The sequence below is a fragment of the Periplaneta americana genome, chromosome 16 (genome assembly GCF_040183065.1).
Source record: "Periplaneta americana isolate PAMFEO1 chromosome 16, P.americana_PAMFEO1_priV1, whole genome shotgun sequence".
Lineage (NCBI taxonomy): Eukaryota > Metazoa > Arthropoda > Insecta > Blattodea > Blattidae > Periplaneta > Periplaneta americana.
This window is the reverse complement of record NC_091132.1, coordinates 161,438,025-161,457,060: the sequence shown is the minus strand read 5'-3', so window position 1 is coordinate 161,457,060 and position 19,036 is coordinate 161,438,025. Positions and strand designations below refer to the sequence as shown.

General features: G+C 37.2%; 1 protein-coding gene across 1 annotated transcript; it reads left to right on the top strand.

The window, feature by feature from the left end:
- Nucleotides 1–17: 17 nt before the first annotated feature.
- On the top strand, nt 18–17,481 carry LOC138691666 (zinc finger protein ZFP2-like). Its single transcript, XM_069813876.1, has 5 exons — nt 18–162; nt 2,213–2,310; nt 8,329–8,466; nt 12,911–12,993; nt 14,801–17,481. The coding sequence occupies exons 2-5, from the start codon at nt 2,218–2,220 to the stop codon at nt 16,140–16,142; spliced, it is 1,656 nt and encodes a 551-aa protein (XP_069669977.1). The 5' UTR covers nt 18–162; nt 2,213–2,217; the 3' UTR covers nt 16,143–17,481.
- The last annotated feature ends 1,555 nt before the right edge of the window (nt 17,482–19,036 follow it).

Here is a 19,036-nt window from a genome sequence, read left to right as displayed (position 1 = left end):
TGAGCCATGACCACGGATTCTTTTTCTCCAGGTCTTTTTTTCTGAAGAGCTTATTTTTATCTTCAAAATTTCGTACATTGGCCGTACAACCGTACAAACATCAATCTAATAAATGGGAAAAGAAGAGTTGAGATATTTTGAATACTCAGTTATATGAAAAATGTAATATAATACGTATTGTAACTGACATGAATTGATAATAATTACGGCAAAATTTTCATGACTAAGACAATTAGAATGGAATCGGTACAATAGTGTAACAATTTACTTTTAACAATATATCTGTTTGAAATATAGAGGACAATGTTCAGGCTTGCTCATAGTTGATAGTGAAAAAATTGTTTGAATACTTTTAATTCTCTGCGACTGGTTCATTAAATAAAATAAATGACGTACATCTAGTAATAGCAAATTTGGGCAGTGCATAATTATACTACTGGGTTCAAAAAGTTCCCGGAATTTTACTACCATTTTTCGTATTAATATATAATAACGGATATTATACATTTGTTTTGTTGGTAACATTCATGATGTCATTTACTTAAAGTTTGTTGATAATGGCGATTGTTGGTTTTGAGTTGTAGGCAATTGTTTATCATAGTGTTTTGTTTGTTCGTCGCATTTTGTAATTACGTCCACAGAGCAACGTACAAACATCAAGTTCTGTGTTTTGTTACACAAAACTCCTGCAGAGACATTAAGATTGTTGGAAGAAGCATATGGCGAAGCAGCAATGAAAAAAACTCAAGTGTATGCCTGGCATAAACGCTTTTCTGGTGGCCGCGATAGCATCAAAGATGACGTAGGCAGCGGCCGACCAACAACTGCAACAAATGAAGTAATCGCTCAGCGTGTGCGTAATATTGTGAGGGACGACCGACGTAAAACCATAAAAGAGATAGCAGCAGAGGTCGGAATATCAGTCGGAAGTATACACAATGTTCTTCACAAGCATCTCAACATGCATTACGTGTCTCAGAAGTTAGTTCCGAAAATGTTGTCGGCAGAACAGAAAGAAACAAGAATGACTCTTGCTGGGGTCATGATCAGTATGGCTGATGAAGGTGGTGATTTCTTAAACATAATTATTGCTGGTGATGAAACTTGGTGCTACTTGTACGACCCAGTCCCTAAACGACAGTCATCTGAGTGGAAATCGAAAACATCTCCTCAGAAGAAAAAATTTCCTAGGGACACTTCCAAAGGCAAAGTTATGTTGGAAGTTTTCTTCGACTCTCAGGGTCTCATCCACCACGAGTTCATTCCAGAAGGTCGTACTGTAACGAAAGAATTGTACGTAGAAATCTTCTGTCGCCTCCGGGACGCAGTGAGAAGGAAACGTCCAGAAAAGTGGGTAGAAAACAACTGGTTCCTTATGCATGACAATGCACCTGCTCATCGCGCAATTATTGTAAAGAATTTTCTTGCCAGGCACAACATAACTGCTTTGGATCACCCACCATATTCTCCTGATCTCTCACCACCTGATTACTTTCTGTTTCGCCGTCTGAAAAGTCATCTGAAAGGACGGAGATTTAATGCTGAAGAGGTTATCGCAAACGCGACGAGAGCACTAAGACGGGTTTCACAAAATGGCTTCCAGGCCTGCTTCCAGGAATTATACACGCGTTGGCAAAAGTGTGTTGTTGCGGAAGGCAACTATTTTGAAGGGAATGCTGTAGAATAGTGTTTAAGGTACGTTGTTTCTATGATACTAGCAAATTCCGGGAACTTTTTGAACCTAGTATGTACAACAGTCTAGTATATACAGTCACAAAGCTCAGTACGTAGGGAATATGCATTCATAGATAATAGCTAACCACTAGGATCGCTACTATCACCTCATCACAGACAATGCGAAATAGTACCGTTACAGTCTATTCCTAGTACCCTCCAAACTTAAGCTTCGTGACTGTATATACTAGACAGTGATTAATACACTCTAGCGCATGCTTATATAAACATACCCACCATACACATACAAAACATTGCCTTAAGAGTTTATACAGGACTGGGGTCTTATTCTGTACATCAGAAATGTGCATAATCGAATGCATACCGACATACTTACAAATATTTAAGGTATTCTATATTTTTGTATGATATATTATAATCAGTTCAGGAAGTACGAGCAAAATAATATGGCTTAGAATACGTCTCTTTCAGCAGCTTACATTTCGCAGATATGTCAACACTTACATGTCTGTTTCAGTCGTGATGGATGTGATCAAGAAGGAACCTGAGGTCGACCCATTGGCTATACAATCAAATGATTGCACTGATACAGATGAGAAGAAGCCCTTATCTGAGGTAAATTGAGGATCTCTTGTTATGTAATTATTTCTAGAGGGCGGATGTTGACCTAAAAATCTACTTAAAATGCTCATTAAAATGCCCTTAACGTAATTGAAAAATGACATAAAATTGAAAGAAAATGACATTTAAATATTATTCACCGTATTCGCACCACAACTTCTTAAAAATCAGTTACCTTGTTTCACTGACTACCCTGCCAATCTCTGAGAAAGAAGGCAACTCCTGGAATTTGGCTAAGATAAAGATAAGAACCCATGTATTGTGGGTCCCTATCACCACGGCATGGCGCGTCCTCAGGTTGCGGATAGAGGAGATGGCCTCCAGATATGGAGGGTAGCTGCGAATATATTGAATAAGCAGTCGTGGACAGCCGATAAGGGGTGGTCCTCCAGTTTGGGGGTTGGGCGAAGGGCTAACAACCCATCACCGTAAAAAACAGCTTGTTACGTATCCCTATAAGCCTCGGAATAGGACTGATTCTCTGGCACGACCACAGCAAAGGAATAAGGATTTGAGATTTGGCACTTGGAACGTAACTAGTCTTTATAGAACAGGAGGGGTAACATTAGTAGCAAAAGAACTGGCTAGATATAGAATAGACTTCGTAGGAGTACAAGAGGTTAGGTTAGATGGGAATGGCATATCACAAATAGGAGATTACTTGTTGTATTATGGGGAAGGAAACAATAATCACCAATTAGGAACAGGATTCTTTGTTCATAAAAGAATAAAATCAGCAGTAAAAAAGGTCGAATTTATCAGTGACAGGTTATCATATTTAGTACTTAAGGGTAGATGGTGCGACATCATAGTTATAAATGCTCACGCCCCTACAGAAGAGAAAGACGACCATATAAAGAATAGCTTCTATGAGGAATTGGAACATACTTTTGATCAGTTCTCTAGATATCACATGAAAATTTTATTGGGGGATTTCAATGCTAAAGTAGGACGGGAGGATATTTTTAGACCAACTATTGGAAAAGAGAGTCTACACGCAATTAGTAGTGACAATGGAGTTAGATTAGTCAACTTTGCCACATCGAAAAACTTAATTGTCAAAAGTACAACATTTCCCCATAAGGATATACATAAATATACTTGGACTTCTCCAGATGGATTGACACACAACCAAATAGATCACATCTTGATAGATAAACGGAGACATACTAGTATAGTAGATATTCGAACTTTCAGGGGTGCAGACTGTAATTCTGACCATTATTTGGTGATTGGAGAATTAAGAGAAAGATTATCAGTAGCCAAGCGAGTAGAGCAACATGTTAATATCACTAAATTCAATATTTTGAAATTAAAGGACGAGGAAGCTAAGCAAAATTATCAGGTCGAAATTTCGAATAGGTTTGCCACTTTAGAAAGTTCCGACGAAGTTGAGAAAGAATTAGATGTTAATAGCGTGTGGGAAAATATCAGAGATAGTATCAAAATTGCAGCTGAGCAGAGCATAGGTTATTATGAAACTAAGAAAAAGAAACCGTGGTTTGATGAAGATTGTTGCATGGTAGTAGAAAGAAGGAAACAGGCAAAATTGAAATTCTTACAGGATCCAGTTGAGGAGAAGAGAGATAATTATTTCAATGAAAGACGGGAAGCAAGTCGTATACTTAGGAATAAAAAGAGAGGTTACTTGAAGGAAAAACTGAATGAGGTAGAAACAAATAGTAAGAATAAAAACATTCGAGATTTATATAAGGGTATAAAGGAATTTAAGAACGGATATCAGCCAAGGGTAAACGTGATCAAGGATGAGAATGGTGACTTGCTTGCAGACTCCATCAATCCTAAACAGATGGAAAAACTATTTTGCGCAACTACTAAATGTACATAGGCCAAATAGAAATGATCGGGACGAAATTGAAATACAAACTGCTCAGCCATTTATACCCGAACCCACGCTTTCAGAAGTCGAAATTGCGATAGAAAATCTGAAAAAGTACAAGTCTCCAGGTATCGATCAAATTCCAGCAGAATTAATACAAGAGGGTGGGAGTGCATTATATAGCGAAATTTATAAACTTGTACTTGCTAGTTGGGAAAAGGAAATTGTACCAGAACAATGGCAGGAGTCCATAATTGTACCTATTTTTAAAAAGGGGGACAAAACCAACTGTGGTAACTTTCGAGGAATATCACTTTTGTTGACGTCGTACAAAATTTTGTCCAATATTCTTTTGAGAAGATTAACTCCGTACGTAGATGAAATTATTGGGGATCATCAGTGCGGTTTTCGGCGTAATAGATCGACTATTGATCAGATTTTTTGTATTCGACAGATAATGGAGAAAAAATGGGAGTATAAGGGTACAGTACATCAGTTATTCATAGATTTCAAAAAGGCTTATGACTCGGTTAAGAGGGAAGTATTATATGATATTCTTATTGAATTTGGTATTCCCAAGAAACTAGTTCGATTAATTAAAATGTGTCTCAGTGAAACATACAGCAGAGTCCGTATAGGTCAGTTTCTATCTGATGCTTTTCCAATTCACTGCGGGCTAAAGCAGGGAGATGCACTATCACCTTTACTTTTTAACTTCGCGCTAGAATATGCCATTAGGAAAGTTCAGGATAACAGGCAGGGTTTGGAACTGAACGGGTTACATCAGCTTCTTATCTATGCAGATGACGTGAATATGTTAGGAGAAAATACACAAACGATTAGGGAAAACACGGAAATTTTACTTGAAGCAAGTAGAGCGATCGGTTTGGAAGTAAATCCCGAAAAGACAAAGTATATGATTATGTCTCGTGACCAGAATATTGTACGAAATGGAAATATAAAAATTGGAGATTTATCCTTCGAAGAGGTGGAAAAATTCAAATATCTTGGAGCAACAGTAACAAATATAAATGACACTCGGGAGGAAATTAAACTCAGAATAAATATGGGAAATGCGTGTTATAATTCGGTTGAGAAGCTCTTATCATCCAGTCTGCTGTCGAAAAATCTGAAAGTTAGAATTTATAAAACAGTTATATTACCGGTTCTTCTGTATGGTTGTGAAACTTGGACTCTCACTCTGAGAGAGGAACATAGGTTCAGGGTGTTTGAGAATAAGGTGCTAAGGAAAATATTTGGGGCTAAGCGGGATGAAGTTACAGGAGAATGGAGAAAGTTACACAACACAGAACTGCACGCATTGTATTCTTCACCTGACATAATTAGGAACATTAAATCCAGACGTTTGAGATGGGCAGGGCATGTAGCACGTATGGGCGAATCCAGAAATGCATACAGAGTGTTAGTTGGGAGACCGGAGGGAAAAAGACCTTTAGGGAGGCCGAGACGTAGATGGGAGGATAATATTAAAATGGATTTGAGGGAGATGGGATATGATGATAGAGACTGGATTAATCTTGCACAGGATAGGGACCGCTGGCGGGCTTATGTGAGGGCGGCAATGAACCTTCGGGTTCCTTAAAAGCCATTTGTAAGTAAGTAAGTAAGTAAAGATAAGAACATGCAACAAAATGAAGGTTTTAAGAAAAAAACTATAGACTTTGTGTTTCAATCAGGGGAGGTCCATGTCAGTGCCTTCATTCTCCTCTTCCTTCCGCGCTTTACTTTTGTTACCGGATCTTTCAGATGAGGGAGTATTGATAAAAAAATAGTGGGTGCAGCGTGCATTCTTGCATTCTATGTGTTAACAATACTGTCTACTACAGTAAACATTCCTTCCGAACCATGTTGAGGACACAACGTCCCATCCAGGACATGGTGAAAGTTTCCCCCCTTCCAAACATAAATTCTAGAGAACCCTCGTACTGACAAAAGAACAGAAGCAGTCAAAGTCCTTACTTAAACCCTAGATCATATATGTAACAGATAGGTCGGCCTTATAGGCTTTGACGTTAACAACTTTTGTCAGGTTTACTACGCTGCTATCTAGTTGTTACGTAAGGAGTCACGTCATAATTCCCATTTAAATTGCATTAGCGACTGTACTGACATCTCGTGTTCGTTTACGGAGGATGGGTGGCGATCCTGGCGGTTGTTCTCTTCAAAGTGCTGCCAATTTTAACATAGCGATGAGTTATCTGTTACATATATGATGTAAACTATAAAACTCAAATTTCACTGTTATTCACTTATTCTGTAGGTAAGTACTACTGATCTATTTGGTTAAAAAAGAAAGTAAGATGCCTTCCAAATGATCTATAAGTTCTTCAAAACATTCAAAATGACTAAAAAATGCGAAGAAAATATAAAAACTACGTATTAGTTCAAAAACGTCAAAAAATGCAATATAAGAAATTACTTTTTTACGTTGATATTAACATAGAAAAGATTACTATATTAACAAGCATCGTCTTAATGTGAAAAATAAGATGACTTCTCATCAACATCGGACCCCTAGTAATTTCTATATGCGACGTGTATAACATTGTAGAATATGACATAAGGTTACTTGAGTGTATCTGCCAGTTTATAGTTAGCAGACATTATATGAACTAAAAAATTTCTTATCTAAAGTCCATTGTACTTGCCTTCATGTCACGTGTTACGTGCTTCTTTTTACATTTAATATTTTTGGAGCTGATAAAGGACGTTTACAAGAACTTAGTTTTAAAATGTCATTCAATCAGAATGCCTTTCATGAATTAGTACATTATGCAACGAGCCTATAATGGTAGTAATTAAGACGCGAGTATGTTTGTTTATTTTATTTTTTTTTTAATTTTTTTTTTAGTTGGTTATTTTACGACGCTTTATCAACATCTTAGGTTATTTAGCGTCTGAATGAGATGTAGGTGATAATGCCGGTGAAATGAGTCCGGGGTCCAACACCGAAAGTTACCCAGCATTTGCTCATATTGGGTTGAGGGAAAACCCCGGAAAAAACCTCAACCAGGTAACTTGTCCCGACCGGGAATCGAACCCGGGCCACCTGGTTTCGTGGCTAGACGCGCTAACCGTTACTCCACAGGTGTGGACTGTTTGTTTATGAAACGAGCGCAAGCGGGTTTAATAATTTTCATACGAGCGTCTTAATTACCATTATAGGCAAGGTTCATGCGACTTTTTATGCTCGACCATATTTCTAACTTGAAACTGACCTAAATTGTGAGATGTGTGCAGACGCAAAAGTATTTATTTTTTCCGAGGAACGAATGTCATTGACCTTGATATAATCTAGAGAATAACAAGAACATTAGTCTTGATATAACCTGGAAATTGATTTGGAATTGAAAAACGAGATGACAAATTGAATTTATTTGAATATTATTTACAATTTTAAGTGATCGTGCTTCATTTAATTTAGGATATTCCCTGTTGTTGTTATTATTATTATTATTATTATTATTATTATTATTGTTATTGTTAGTATTAATTATTAGTATTATTATTAATTGTATTTTTAATTAATAAGTTTATTATTGCCATTATTGAGTGTACCACTGCCACTGGGTATATACCCATTGCAGTGTGAATAAATACATATATACATACATACAATTAACGCTAATTATTATAGTAACAGAACATAACCTTCTGCGACAGTATTGGATTTCCAGCCTCCGTGTCTTTTCGCTAGTTGTCTTTCGATTGCATATCCGAGAATAATCGATACTTGCGCTTTTATAATGCTACAATGGTGATTTCTCATTGGCTGAACAACTGAACTATAATGAATAGTTGTACTTTAATGAGGTGCGTTAAGGAAGGAAGCTGAATTATTCCCTACGTGAGTAGCTGCTTGTATAGCAGTCAAATACATACGGTAGGCAGATACAGCTGTAAAGTCAAGCACCATCGTAACAAACATAGATGAGCTCTTGTGAAACATGTCATTCCGACATATTTTCCACTTTAGCAGTAAATATATCTTGTTCTTATTTCACTGTCAATTATTGTCGTTATTGTATTTCGCATGTGTCTTAAGTAGCAATCAATATCTATTAAGAGGAGTAGAGTGCAACATTTAGCACTATTCACATTCTTGCAAACTGTTAAATATATCATATTATGTCTCTCTCTCTCTTCTGCAGGAAGGAAGTTTATTGGATCTCCACGTGGCTGGAATAAAGACAGAATGCGTGGATCACAGCTGTGATCTCACTTCAGAGAGGGAAGTTAAGGAAAGTGCAGTGCCAACTGAATTTGTTTGCATAAAATATGAAACTGAGGTATGTAGAGCACATTGTGCGATGGCTGTTCTTCTTCCAATATTAATCTTGTATTGTCTTCGTCGCAGACAGTTCCAATACCATTGTACCAAGAGGGATATAACGGAGCCTCTATGTGAAATTGTTACACCTCTTATTTCAATACATCCTACATTTTAAATATGGTAATATCACAGTCTAGTATATACAGTCACGAAACTCAATATGTAATAAATATGATTCCATAGATAGTTGCTAACCACTAGGATCGCTACTGTTGGCTCATTACAGACAATGCAAAATAATACCTGCAAAGTCTATTGTTCCTAGTACCCTCACAACTCAAGCTTCGTGACTGTATATACTAGACTGTGGTAATATTTTAATATTTACATTTAAAAGTTAATTTCAGCTGTTACTTTATTATTTTCTAAAATAAGTGCGAAGATACAGTGTCCAGTACAGTGTTTGATTTTAGTTTTGCAATTTTATTCTTTGTAGCCTGAGTTCTTGTTATTATTTGCCATTAATGGATTGCTGCTCAATGTGTAAAAATAAACACTTTTCATAAATCGTCTGTCAGCTCACTCTTTCATATTTGTAACATATCTGCAGTGTATCCTAATCACCAGTTATAACCTGCATAATATTAACAATTAATATTTGAGGAGAAAAATTCGCTCCGGCGCCGGGGATCGAACCCAGTCCTTGGTTCTACGTACCAAGCGCTCTGACCACTGAGCTACGCCGAATTCAATCCACAGCATCGGATCGAACCTTCATCCTTCAGTGTTTCCCTTTGTGATCTGACTCCAAGTCAGGCATATATGTTGACGTTTTTGTCCAATGTCAACTGCCATTATACTAGTGGCGCACTCAGCTGAGTGACTTGTTTGGCTGAGATTCCGCAGTTATATGCACTGCTAGCAGTGAGAATATTATGGATTTTTTAATTTGTCCTGCAGAATAATATCTGTAATAATGACAGAATTCGGCGTAGTTCAGTGGTCAGAGCGCTTGGTACGTAGAACCAAGAACCCGGGTTCGATACCCAGCGCCGGAGCGAATTTTTCTCGTCAAATATTAATTATCAATATTACAGATATATTCTGTAGGACAAATTAATAAATCCATAATATACATAATATTAGGTTATCATATTTTATGACTGTATCTGTTGGGAACTTCTAAAATATATTCACGATATTGAGGTGTAGGAGTAAACGTAATCCATCCATGACACTATTGTTTCTTATTTTTACTTTCCTCTTTGGTAAAGAACTGTACCGGTATTTATTGTTAATATTAGTTAGAACACTTATATTGAAACGTGTCAGTGCTTTCCACACTTGATATCACTGACCATAAAACTCTGTATACTGTATCGTTATTCTTAATTTTAGACTAGTATTTTTTATTATCTTTATTAACTTTATTAATTATTCCAGTTCTCGTAAATTTCATAGGAACATTTCTCTATTCTGACCAGTAGTTGTCGTGGTGGTGGTGGTAGTAGTAGTAGTAGTAGTAGTAGTAGTAGTGGTAGTAGTAGTAGTAATAGTAGTAGTAGTAGTAGTGGTAGTAGTAGTAGTAGTAGTAGTAATAGTAGTAGTAGTAGTAGTGGTAGTAGTAGCAGTAGTAGTAATAGCACAATGTAATCTATATAGTCACGAAGCTCAATACGTAGGAAATATGCATCCATAAATAGTTGCTAACCACTAGGATCGCTACTATTGCTTCATCACAGACAATGCGAAATAGTACTGGCACAGTCTATTGTTCCTAGCAACCTCAACAACTCAAGTTTTGTGACTGTGGTAGCAACTTATAACATTGCATTAATTTACGATATCTCTCTCGTCTTCAGGAAGAAAATTTGTCTTGTATTCACAAAAATTTATAGAGACATTTTTAGAAAGAGTGGGAATGTTTACTCCTGTTACTGTTACTAGGTTCTTTCGTAATATGTCCAAAATCTGGGCTTCTTTGGACTTATAGGCATAACGTCTAATAAATATTTCTTATATGTGAAGAAAGTAAAACCTCACAAGGAATCTACTAGTAAGTCAATAACATTCCCTTATCAGTCTCCTTTGGTTGCAGATAACACTATGTAATGATTTGCAACCTAGAGTTATATTGCATTATATGCCTTCCATCAGGCACCGTCATCACAGTGCCCTATTGGGCTTCAGATACTTTCCCGCACGGGATGAACAAATCAAGTCGGGCATCGTATGGCTATGACGCTTATTATCGCTTCACTTACTCATACTCTTTCGGCTGCAAAAGGGTATCTGTCGGATACAGGGGGGAGAGCCATTAATCCTTCCCATTGAAGGCTTTAAGGAACCAACCTGGACAAATACCCAATGTCCCATCCCTGCCTTCCCGTGGTGCAGCTGTTAGTAAGCATAATTTTACGAGCTGAACTAAAGGGAGGGGCTACTCATCCATTAGCACTGGTCAGCTTGATGCTTTAATGACTGAATTTGGTATAATTTTTCTCTATCCAATACCTAATTCCCTCTTTACCCTTTCCTATCCAGTCGTCTGACTGGACTCTTTACTTTCTTCGATCCCGACGGCATTAGAGCATTCGAGGCCTAGGGGTTCATTTCCCTTTCCTTCCTCCTCTTTCTACTTTTCTGTTCCTAGTGCTGACCTGCTATGGCACTAAAATCGTCCTCCAGTGGCTTAAGGAGGGAAAGCTGGTGATCAACAAGATCTCCCAGCTAGGTCCAATGGACCCTTCGACCAACAGCAGGTGTGGTCCTCCAGACATTCGGGGGTTGTGTGTGAATGAAGTAGCCACTAAAACGTTAAAATATGGTGTTCACTTAAATAGGCTACAACTTGCCATTTAACATCTGTGCTTCATTGGCTGGTCATGATAATATCTTTGAAAAATATTGGAGTGCAAGAGGTCAAATGACTTTACTGTCAAACGCCTGGCATTAGAAAACAACAACAACAACTAATACTGTTTCTACACAGTGTAACTTCCCTTCCTTTGCTTGCTGACTGCTGCCCGCAAAAGGGAAATGTGTCTGCTGCCCAGAATCTTATCTGATGGCGAGTGCCTTAGATATATAGTATACAACACAAGAGACGACATGGACGTGCTGCTGGTGTATGATGCCTTCCATAATTGGAAGTAGGAGTATTTTCCCATAATCATCATCATCATCATCATCATCATCATCATCATTTAGAGGCGGGTGTTGATGACCTAAAAATATACTTAAAATGATCATTAAAATGCCCTTAAACTAATGCAAAAATAACATAAAATTAAAAGAAAGTGACATTTAAATATTATTCACCGTACTCCCATCACAATTTATTAAAAATTAGTCACATAGTTTCAGTGAGTACCCTGCAAAACTCGGAGAGAGGATGCAACTTCCTGGAATTTGGCTAAAATATAGGAAAAGAACATGCAACAAAATGAAGGTTGTAAGAGAACACTATGGATTTTAATTAGGGTTTACAATGTGTTTCAATGTGGAATGGTCCATGTCAGTGTCTTCATTCTCTGTCTCTTCCTCCTTCCGGGCTTCACTTTTGTTACCAGTCTTCCAGATGAGGGAGCGTGAATGACAAAAATTGTGGGCGCAGCGTGCATTCTTGCAATCTTTGTGTTCAAAATATTGTGTACTACAGTAGACATCCCTTCCAAACCATGTTGAGGACGCAACGTACTGTCCAGGACACGGTGAAAGTTTCCCCCCTTCCAAACAGAAATTCTAAAGATATCCTCGTACCGACAAAAGAACAGTAGCGGTCTAAGTCCTCACATAAACTAGGCTGCTGTCAAGCATTTTTTATTACTTCCGTTACATGAAGTGAGACCTTCAGTGGAATGAGGGATGGACTTCAGAGTCTGTTCCAAACTATGAAACTCAAACTTCACTGTTATTCACTTATTCAGTAGGTAATTACTACTAACCTTTTTGCTTAGAAAATTATTTAACAGACCTATCAGTAAAGAAGAAAGTAAAATTGATTCCAAATTGTCTAAAAGGTCTTCAAAGTATTAAAAATGACTAAAAAATACCGAAAAAATTTAAAATGACCTGTTAGTTCAAAAAATGCAATGTAAGAAATTATTTTTTTACGTTGATATTAACATGGAAAGGATTTCTATATTAATAGGCATCGTTCTAATGTGAAAAATAAGAAGTTAACTTTTCATCAACATCCGCCACCTAATCATCATCATCATCATCATCATCATCATTATCATCGCGTCCTCATTTTCATTATCTAAGAAGGTATGTGTATCTTGTGTTCAGTACTATATTTTACGTCCTTTTTTTGCTTATTTAACGATGTCAGTGGTTCATTTTATGTACTCTCCATTGTTTCACTCCACTTCACTCTCTTTAATGCAGGACACATGTTGCGTGTATTTATACACCAGAAATGGTACCAACTTCACTATTATATTTATTATTTGCAGGCAGAGCCATTTGGCATGGCTACAGTAAGAGAGGAGTCTTTGCTGAAAGTAAGGACAGTGGAATCAGAAGTCTTGACTCAGAGGTGGGTGTGTTTGTATTCCTTTCCTGCTTGTTTCGATGGTCCAAGTAAATGATGAAGAGGATGACAACCTATTACCATAAAACATAGAAAGACAACTGCGGGGTCTCTGTAATTGTCGACCATCACTACTCTTATGGCTGTGGTAAAATTACTGAGAGAAGTACGCAAATATTGCAATTTTAAAATTAATATTTGTTCTTTTTTAAATGCGTTTAACCATTCATCATTCGTTTACAATGGACAAGAATTGATATATAAATATTAGGTGAAATTTCGATGTCTCCCCACACTACACAATTCCTCGTCCTCATATCACTTAAATAATCCTCTCAACTTACCTCGGCTTAATCTCACTTAGCTATCCCCTCATTTAATCCGTCTAACTTATAAAGACACTTAAATTAGACAACAGTTCTGTTTGTGATGTGGGCTACGTCGAATATTATAATAGGAATTTAGGTATGGTATAGTACGTACGGCTTATTCGCAGACGGGTTTGTACAATCGTGTTACTCAAATTTCATTTCTTAATATGATGATTGACGTGCAATACTGGTGCTATGGATTGTCGGTGAATGTATTGTATTTATTAACATTCCATGGTATTGATACATTGCTTCACAGCTAGAATATTGAACAAATCAAAAAAACTTAATACTATTATAAAGTTTTAATTTATAGTCACAGTCTAGTTCAAATATATACAGAAGAGGTTGACAATATTGCCTACTAGTACAACACAAAATTTTATCAATTTCGTGAAGCATTGTTGAATGTCATTAATTCACCTACAGAAAAGGTGTGAAAAATTAGGTACTTCTTTAATTTGACCCTAAATAATCTTACGTTTTGAGTTTCATTTTTTATATCGTTAGGAAGGCTATTAAAATTTTTAAAATTTTTTTTACGCCCTCCTTTTTGATAGAACGATAGACTTGCTGATGGAATATGAAAGTCATTTTTGACGCGTATTTATGCTATGAACTGTTGAATTAGATACAAAGTTTTCACGATTACATACAAAGAAGATTATTAACGAAAAAATATACTGACGAGCCATGGTTATTATTTGTAGTTTTCTGAAAACTGTCCTACACGATTCCCTAGATTAGCAATATATTCTTATTCTAATTACACTTTTTAGTAATAGAAATATACTGTTACTATCTGTGGGTATTTCCCCAGAATATTATTCCAAAACGCAATGCCATGTGGAAGTATGCAAAGTATATTCTTTTTAAGGTATTGATATTTACTATCTTTTGTATACATCTAATAGCACGTCCACACCTGTGGAGTAACGGTTAGCACGTCTGACCGCGAAACCAGGTGATCGGGACAAGTTACATAGTTGAAGTTTTTCCGGGGTTTTCCCTCAACCCAATATGAGCAAGTGCTGGGTAACTATCGCTGCAGAACCCCGGACTCACTTCACTGGCATTATCACCTTCATCTCATTCAGACGATAAATAACCAAAGATGTTGATACAGCGTCGTAAAATAACCTACTAAGAAAATCTAATAGCAAGCTATGCTGAATTTAATTTGGTGTAATTTCTTTAATATGATTTCTCCAATTTAACTCATTATCGATTTTTAAGCCAAGAAATTTGGTTGTTGTTGTTTCTAATATTAACATATTAGGTTACAGAATTGGAATAGTCCTTGATTTGGCATTTTATGCAAAATTCTTGCATATCAATTTATAATTTTGGAATTTACTCATCGCACAATTTCTTGATATTTTTATTACTATTGGTGTCTCGATGGTCGCAGCTTTCACTAATGGGAACTTTTTTGATTACAGCAATTTGTACAGTGATGGTATTGTAGCGCAGAAGATGCACACAACTCCGGAAAATGGTGTATCGTCATTGAACCCTGGTTCCGAAAGTGCACTTGAATCAGAGATTTACGACTACATGCATAGAAGAAAGAGCAATATGCAGCCATTGTGCAATAGTCACACAGAATTGACATTCAAATGTGATGCCTGTGGGAAGTGTTTTACAGAATCGGGGACTGTCCTAAGACAGGTACGCACGCAGATTGGCGAAAATCTACTGAAATATGATTCCTCTGGGAAAGACACCACAGAATCGGGACATCTCAGAGCTGACGTACGAACACACAGAGGAGGAAAACCGTACAAATGCGATTCCTGTGAGAAAAGTTTATCTGAATCAGGACATCTGAAAACTAACGTAAGGACACACTCGAGCGAGAAGACGTGCAAATGCGATTCCTGCGGAAAAAGTTTCTCGGGACGCGCCACACTAAGAAGACATTTGCGCTTGCATACCGGCGAAAAACCATTCAAGTGCAGTTCATGTGGGAACATTTTCTCGGATTCAGGACATCTGAAAACCCACGTTCGCACGCACTCAGGCGAGAAGCCATTCAAATGCGATTATTGTGGGAAATGTTTCACACAATCCGCCACTCTTGGAAGACATGTACGCATTCACACACGCGAAAAGCCATTCAAGTGTTATTCCTGCGGGCAAAGTTTCTCAGATTCTTGCATTCTGGCAAATCATATACGAACCCACACCGGGGAGAAGCCATTTAAATGTGATTCCTGTGGGAAAAGTTTCTCACAATCCGCTTCTCTGAGAAGACATGTACGAATGCACACCGGCGAAATGCTATTCAAATGTGATACCTGTGGAAAGTGTTTTGCTATATTGGATTCCCTCAGATCCCATATACACACGCATATGGCCCAAAAATCATTCATATGCGATATTTGTGGGAAAACTTTCTCTATATTACGTTCTCTAAGATCCCATTTATACACTCACACAGGTGAAAAGCCATTCAAATGCGATACTTGTAGTAAACGTTTTTCAATGTTGGACTCTCTTAGATCTCATGTACGCATGCACACAGGTGAAAGACTATTCAACTGTGATGTCTGTGGCAAAAGTTTTTCTATATTGAGCGCCCTCATAACACATACACGTATACACACAGGCGAAAAGCCATTCAAATGCGATGTCTGTGGGAAAAGTTTCTCACAGTCGGGAAATTTTACAGTTCATGTACGTACGCACGCGCGAGAAAAATTACTTAATTTCGATTTGTGGGGGGGGGGGGAAACTTCTCCGATTCGTTCACTCAGAGAACACATGCACGCACTCAGGTGAAAGTAATTGAAATGCAATTTTTTATATAAATTTTCTCAACCTGCAGCTCTCTCTGAACCCATATACGCCCTTAGACTAGCGATGTCATTAAAATGTAATACAGGTGGCTGAAATTTATTCCACTCAGGCTCTCCTGAAGATCGGGGAAATCTCAGAGTAAATACACTCATGTACAAGGGCTGAAAGCGAGTGTCGGAATTTTTTTTCTCAGAATCGCTTTTTCTTTCATATTATGTTGGGCGCACAAGTGCGGAAATTTGTCGAAATATGATTTTAAATGTGGAAATCTTGAAACTCATGTCCACTGCTACTGAGAGGTTTTTTTTTATATAAAAACTGTATCGAAAAGGTTTCTGACAGACAAGGACACATCAATTCAAGTAGCCACATTCTTTACATAAGCGATCAGCATTTGAAATTAGATATGATCGCTGTTTCTGAAGAGTATTTAAACACTGTTCAATCATTATAACTGAGTTGCCGCTAGGATGCATGCTTAACCCGAGAAATGTTTAATTGTATATACGTAATAATATACATTTACCATTTGAAATATAACGTTCATGGGAAGAGTTTCACACATTCAGCAATTGAGGAATTCATGTTTGCAAGCAGAAGCGGTAAGATGATTGAAGTGCATGTTTGGCTATAAATACCGTGAAAGAATTTTGTAATATGCGTAGAGGTACTCTCAGTGCATACATATTTTGCAATAGTATGAGCAGCTGTTTTTCCAGTTCGTTGGCTTTTTCGTTTGTCGAGAGTACTAGGTTAGAGAGATGTCGAAATATCTCGTTGTTATGAACTTTATATCTACAGATAAGATACTTTGATTCATTTTTTGCTAACAGTATCAAGTGCAGTTTTACATTCCTCAAGTTACAGCTATTATAGTTACAAAATAATTACTGTACTATTGGAAGAAGTTAGGCTTCAAATAATGAAAACTGAAGTGAGAATCTGAATTGATTGGAATAAATAAAATTTTTTATTTGTATTTGTTAATGTCGTGGCGCTACAGCACCCCTAAATGCCTATACCAACCAGTGGGCTGCTTACCTCACGTCCACATGCCGAAGTAGAAGTGGACGATCAAGCATTCAGAATGGAGGTGTCGTGAGGTATGATTCCCAACAGTTGTTAACGGCTTTCTTAACCGGATTTTGCTAGCATCATAGCTCCCCAAGTGCATCAAGATAGTGGTTGGGCCATGTCTCATACACCTGCCGAAATTTCGTGAAAATTTTTGTTTGTTAATATAGTTTTTAAAAGAATAATGTGTAATATCAGTAGTATTCTGTATTATTTTCTTCACAAAATAAAAAGTTAACGCAGTTAAAGAAAACAAAAATATGTGGTTAATGTAGGGTATCTACTAGCCACTGAACGAATAATGTACACTTTTATCACTGCCAATGTGGCGCTATAAACCAATTTTCAACACTTTTATCAAAACCACAACACATTTCAATTCTTATTGTATTATATATAGAATTATTACTACATTAACACATTTAATATATCACAAGACAGAGACTGAACGAAGTAAATGTAATTATTATGAAAGTCTCGATATTTTCTTCATGGAATTACGATCCACTTCTACTAGATAGCTACCAACACCAACACCAAGCCCGGCAATGCATGCAAAGGAAATTATACTAAATGTGAGGGATGTTACTACAGGTGTGTAGTATTATGTGACAGGTTAGATTAGGTGTGCAGTATTGAGAGAGAGATTAAGTTAGGTTTGATTAGGTGTGTAGTATTATTACTATGTTGGCGACACTGAAAACCATTGTTATATTAACCAAATATGGCCGTGTTCATCATTCACGCATGACTATTTTCATATATAAGGTACGTATTTAGGACGAGTTGGGTGAGGTTACAGCTCTCCCAGTGATCACTACAATTTCTACTAATCAATACTATAAATTCAGGGGATAAACTCCAGAACATGGACCGCACCCTTCCTCTCTGCCCCTACCGCACGTACCATGCAACTTGCTACTTTCCTTGCAGACTCTCCCTCTCTCGCGTTCTCACGCTTCATCTCGCTCCATTCGAGACACGCGCCACCTCGAAACATCATGGCGGCCACTGGCGATCTCCGTGAACATCGTGTAGCTCATGATGGAAAAAAGCGGGGTGTCGGGGACAATTTACGAAACTACTAATTATATATATATATATATATATATATATATATGATTTATGAAATAAAACCATCTGCCCCTCGATAAAGGTGACCACAAGGATCCAGAGAACAACTATAGCCTATATATAAAAGTTTACAGTGATAATACATACAATAAATTTCAAAAGAAAATTAAAGTGAAGGTGAAATCATACCTTTTGTTGAGGCGGCAGTTCACATTATTAGTATACAGGTCCGTCTACCCATTTTACGCCTCTCGTCCAAGTCATTTAGGTCATTACTTATTTTTAATTTGTTATTGCAATTCTTCCTCTAGTCTTTACTTGTCTGACATCAATTCTTCCACTACTTTACTCCGAAGCCATTATTATAAAAAAATACCATACTTCTAATTTTTTACCCCCCCCCCCCTCCTGTGTTACACAATTCCTCTCACTTCACATCTCTAACTATTTGCACTTTTCACTGCTAACTTTCCCACATTGCTACTTTATTTAGGTCTTAGTTTTCTTTTCTCACGATTAATTTCCCCTCCACACCATTTTCTTAAGTCATACTTTTTCACCTTGTTTTCCCCTCTTCCTTCATCACTGCTCCCTGAACTATCTCCTACTTGCGTTACGCTACTTACCGTCAGCCTCGATTTAGATCTTAGTTCCTTCACCCACTTCGGAATTGCATTCTGTAAATTATAATTGGTCAACTTTGGTATTATTAATTTATCCTGGGACAT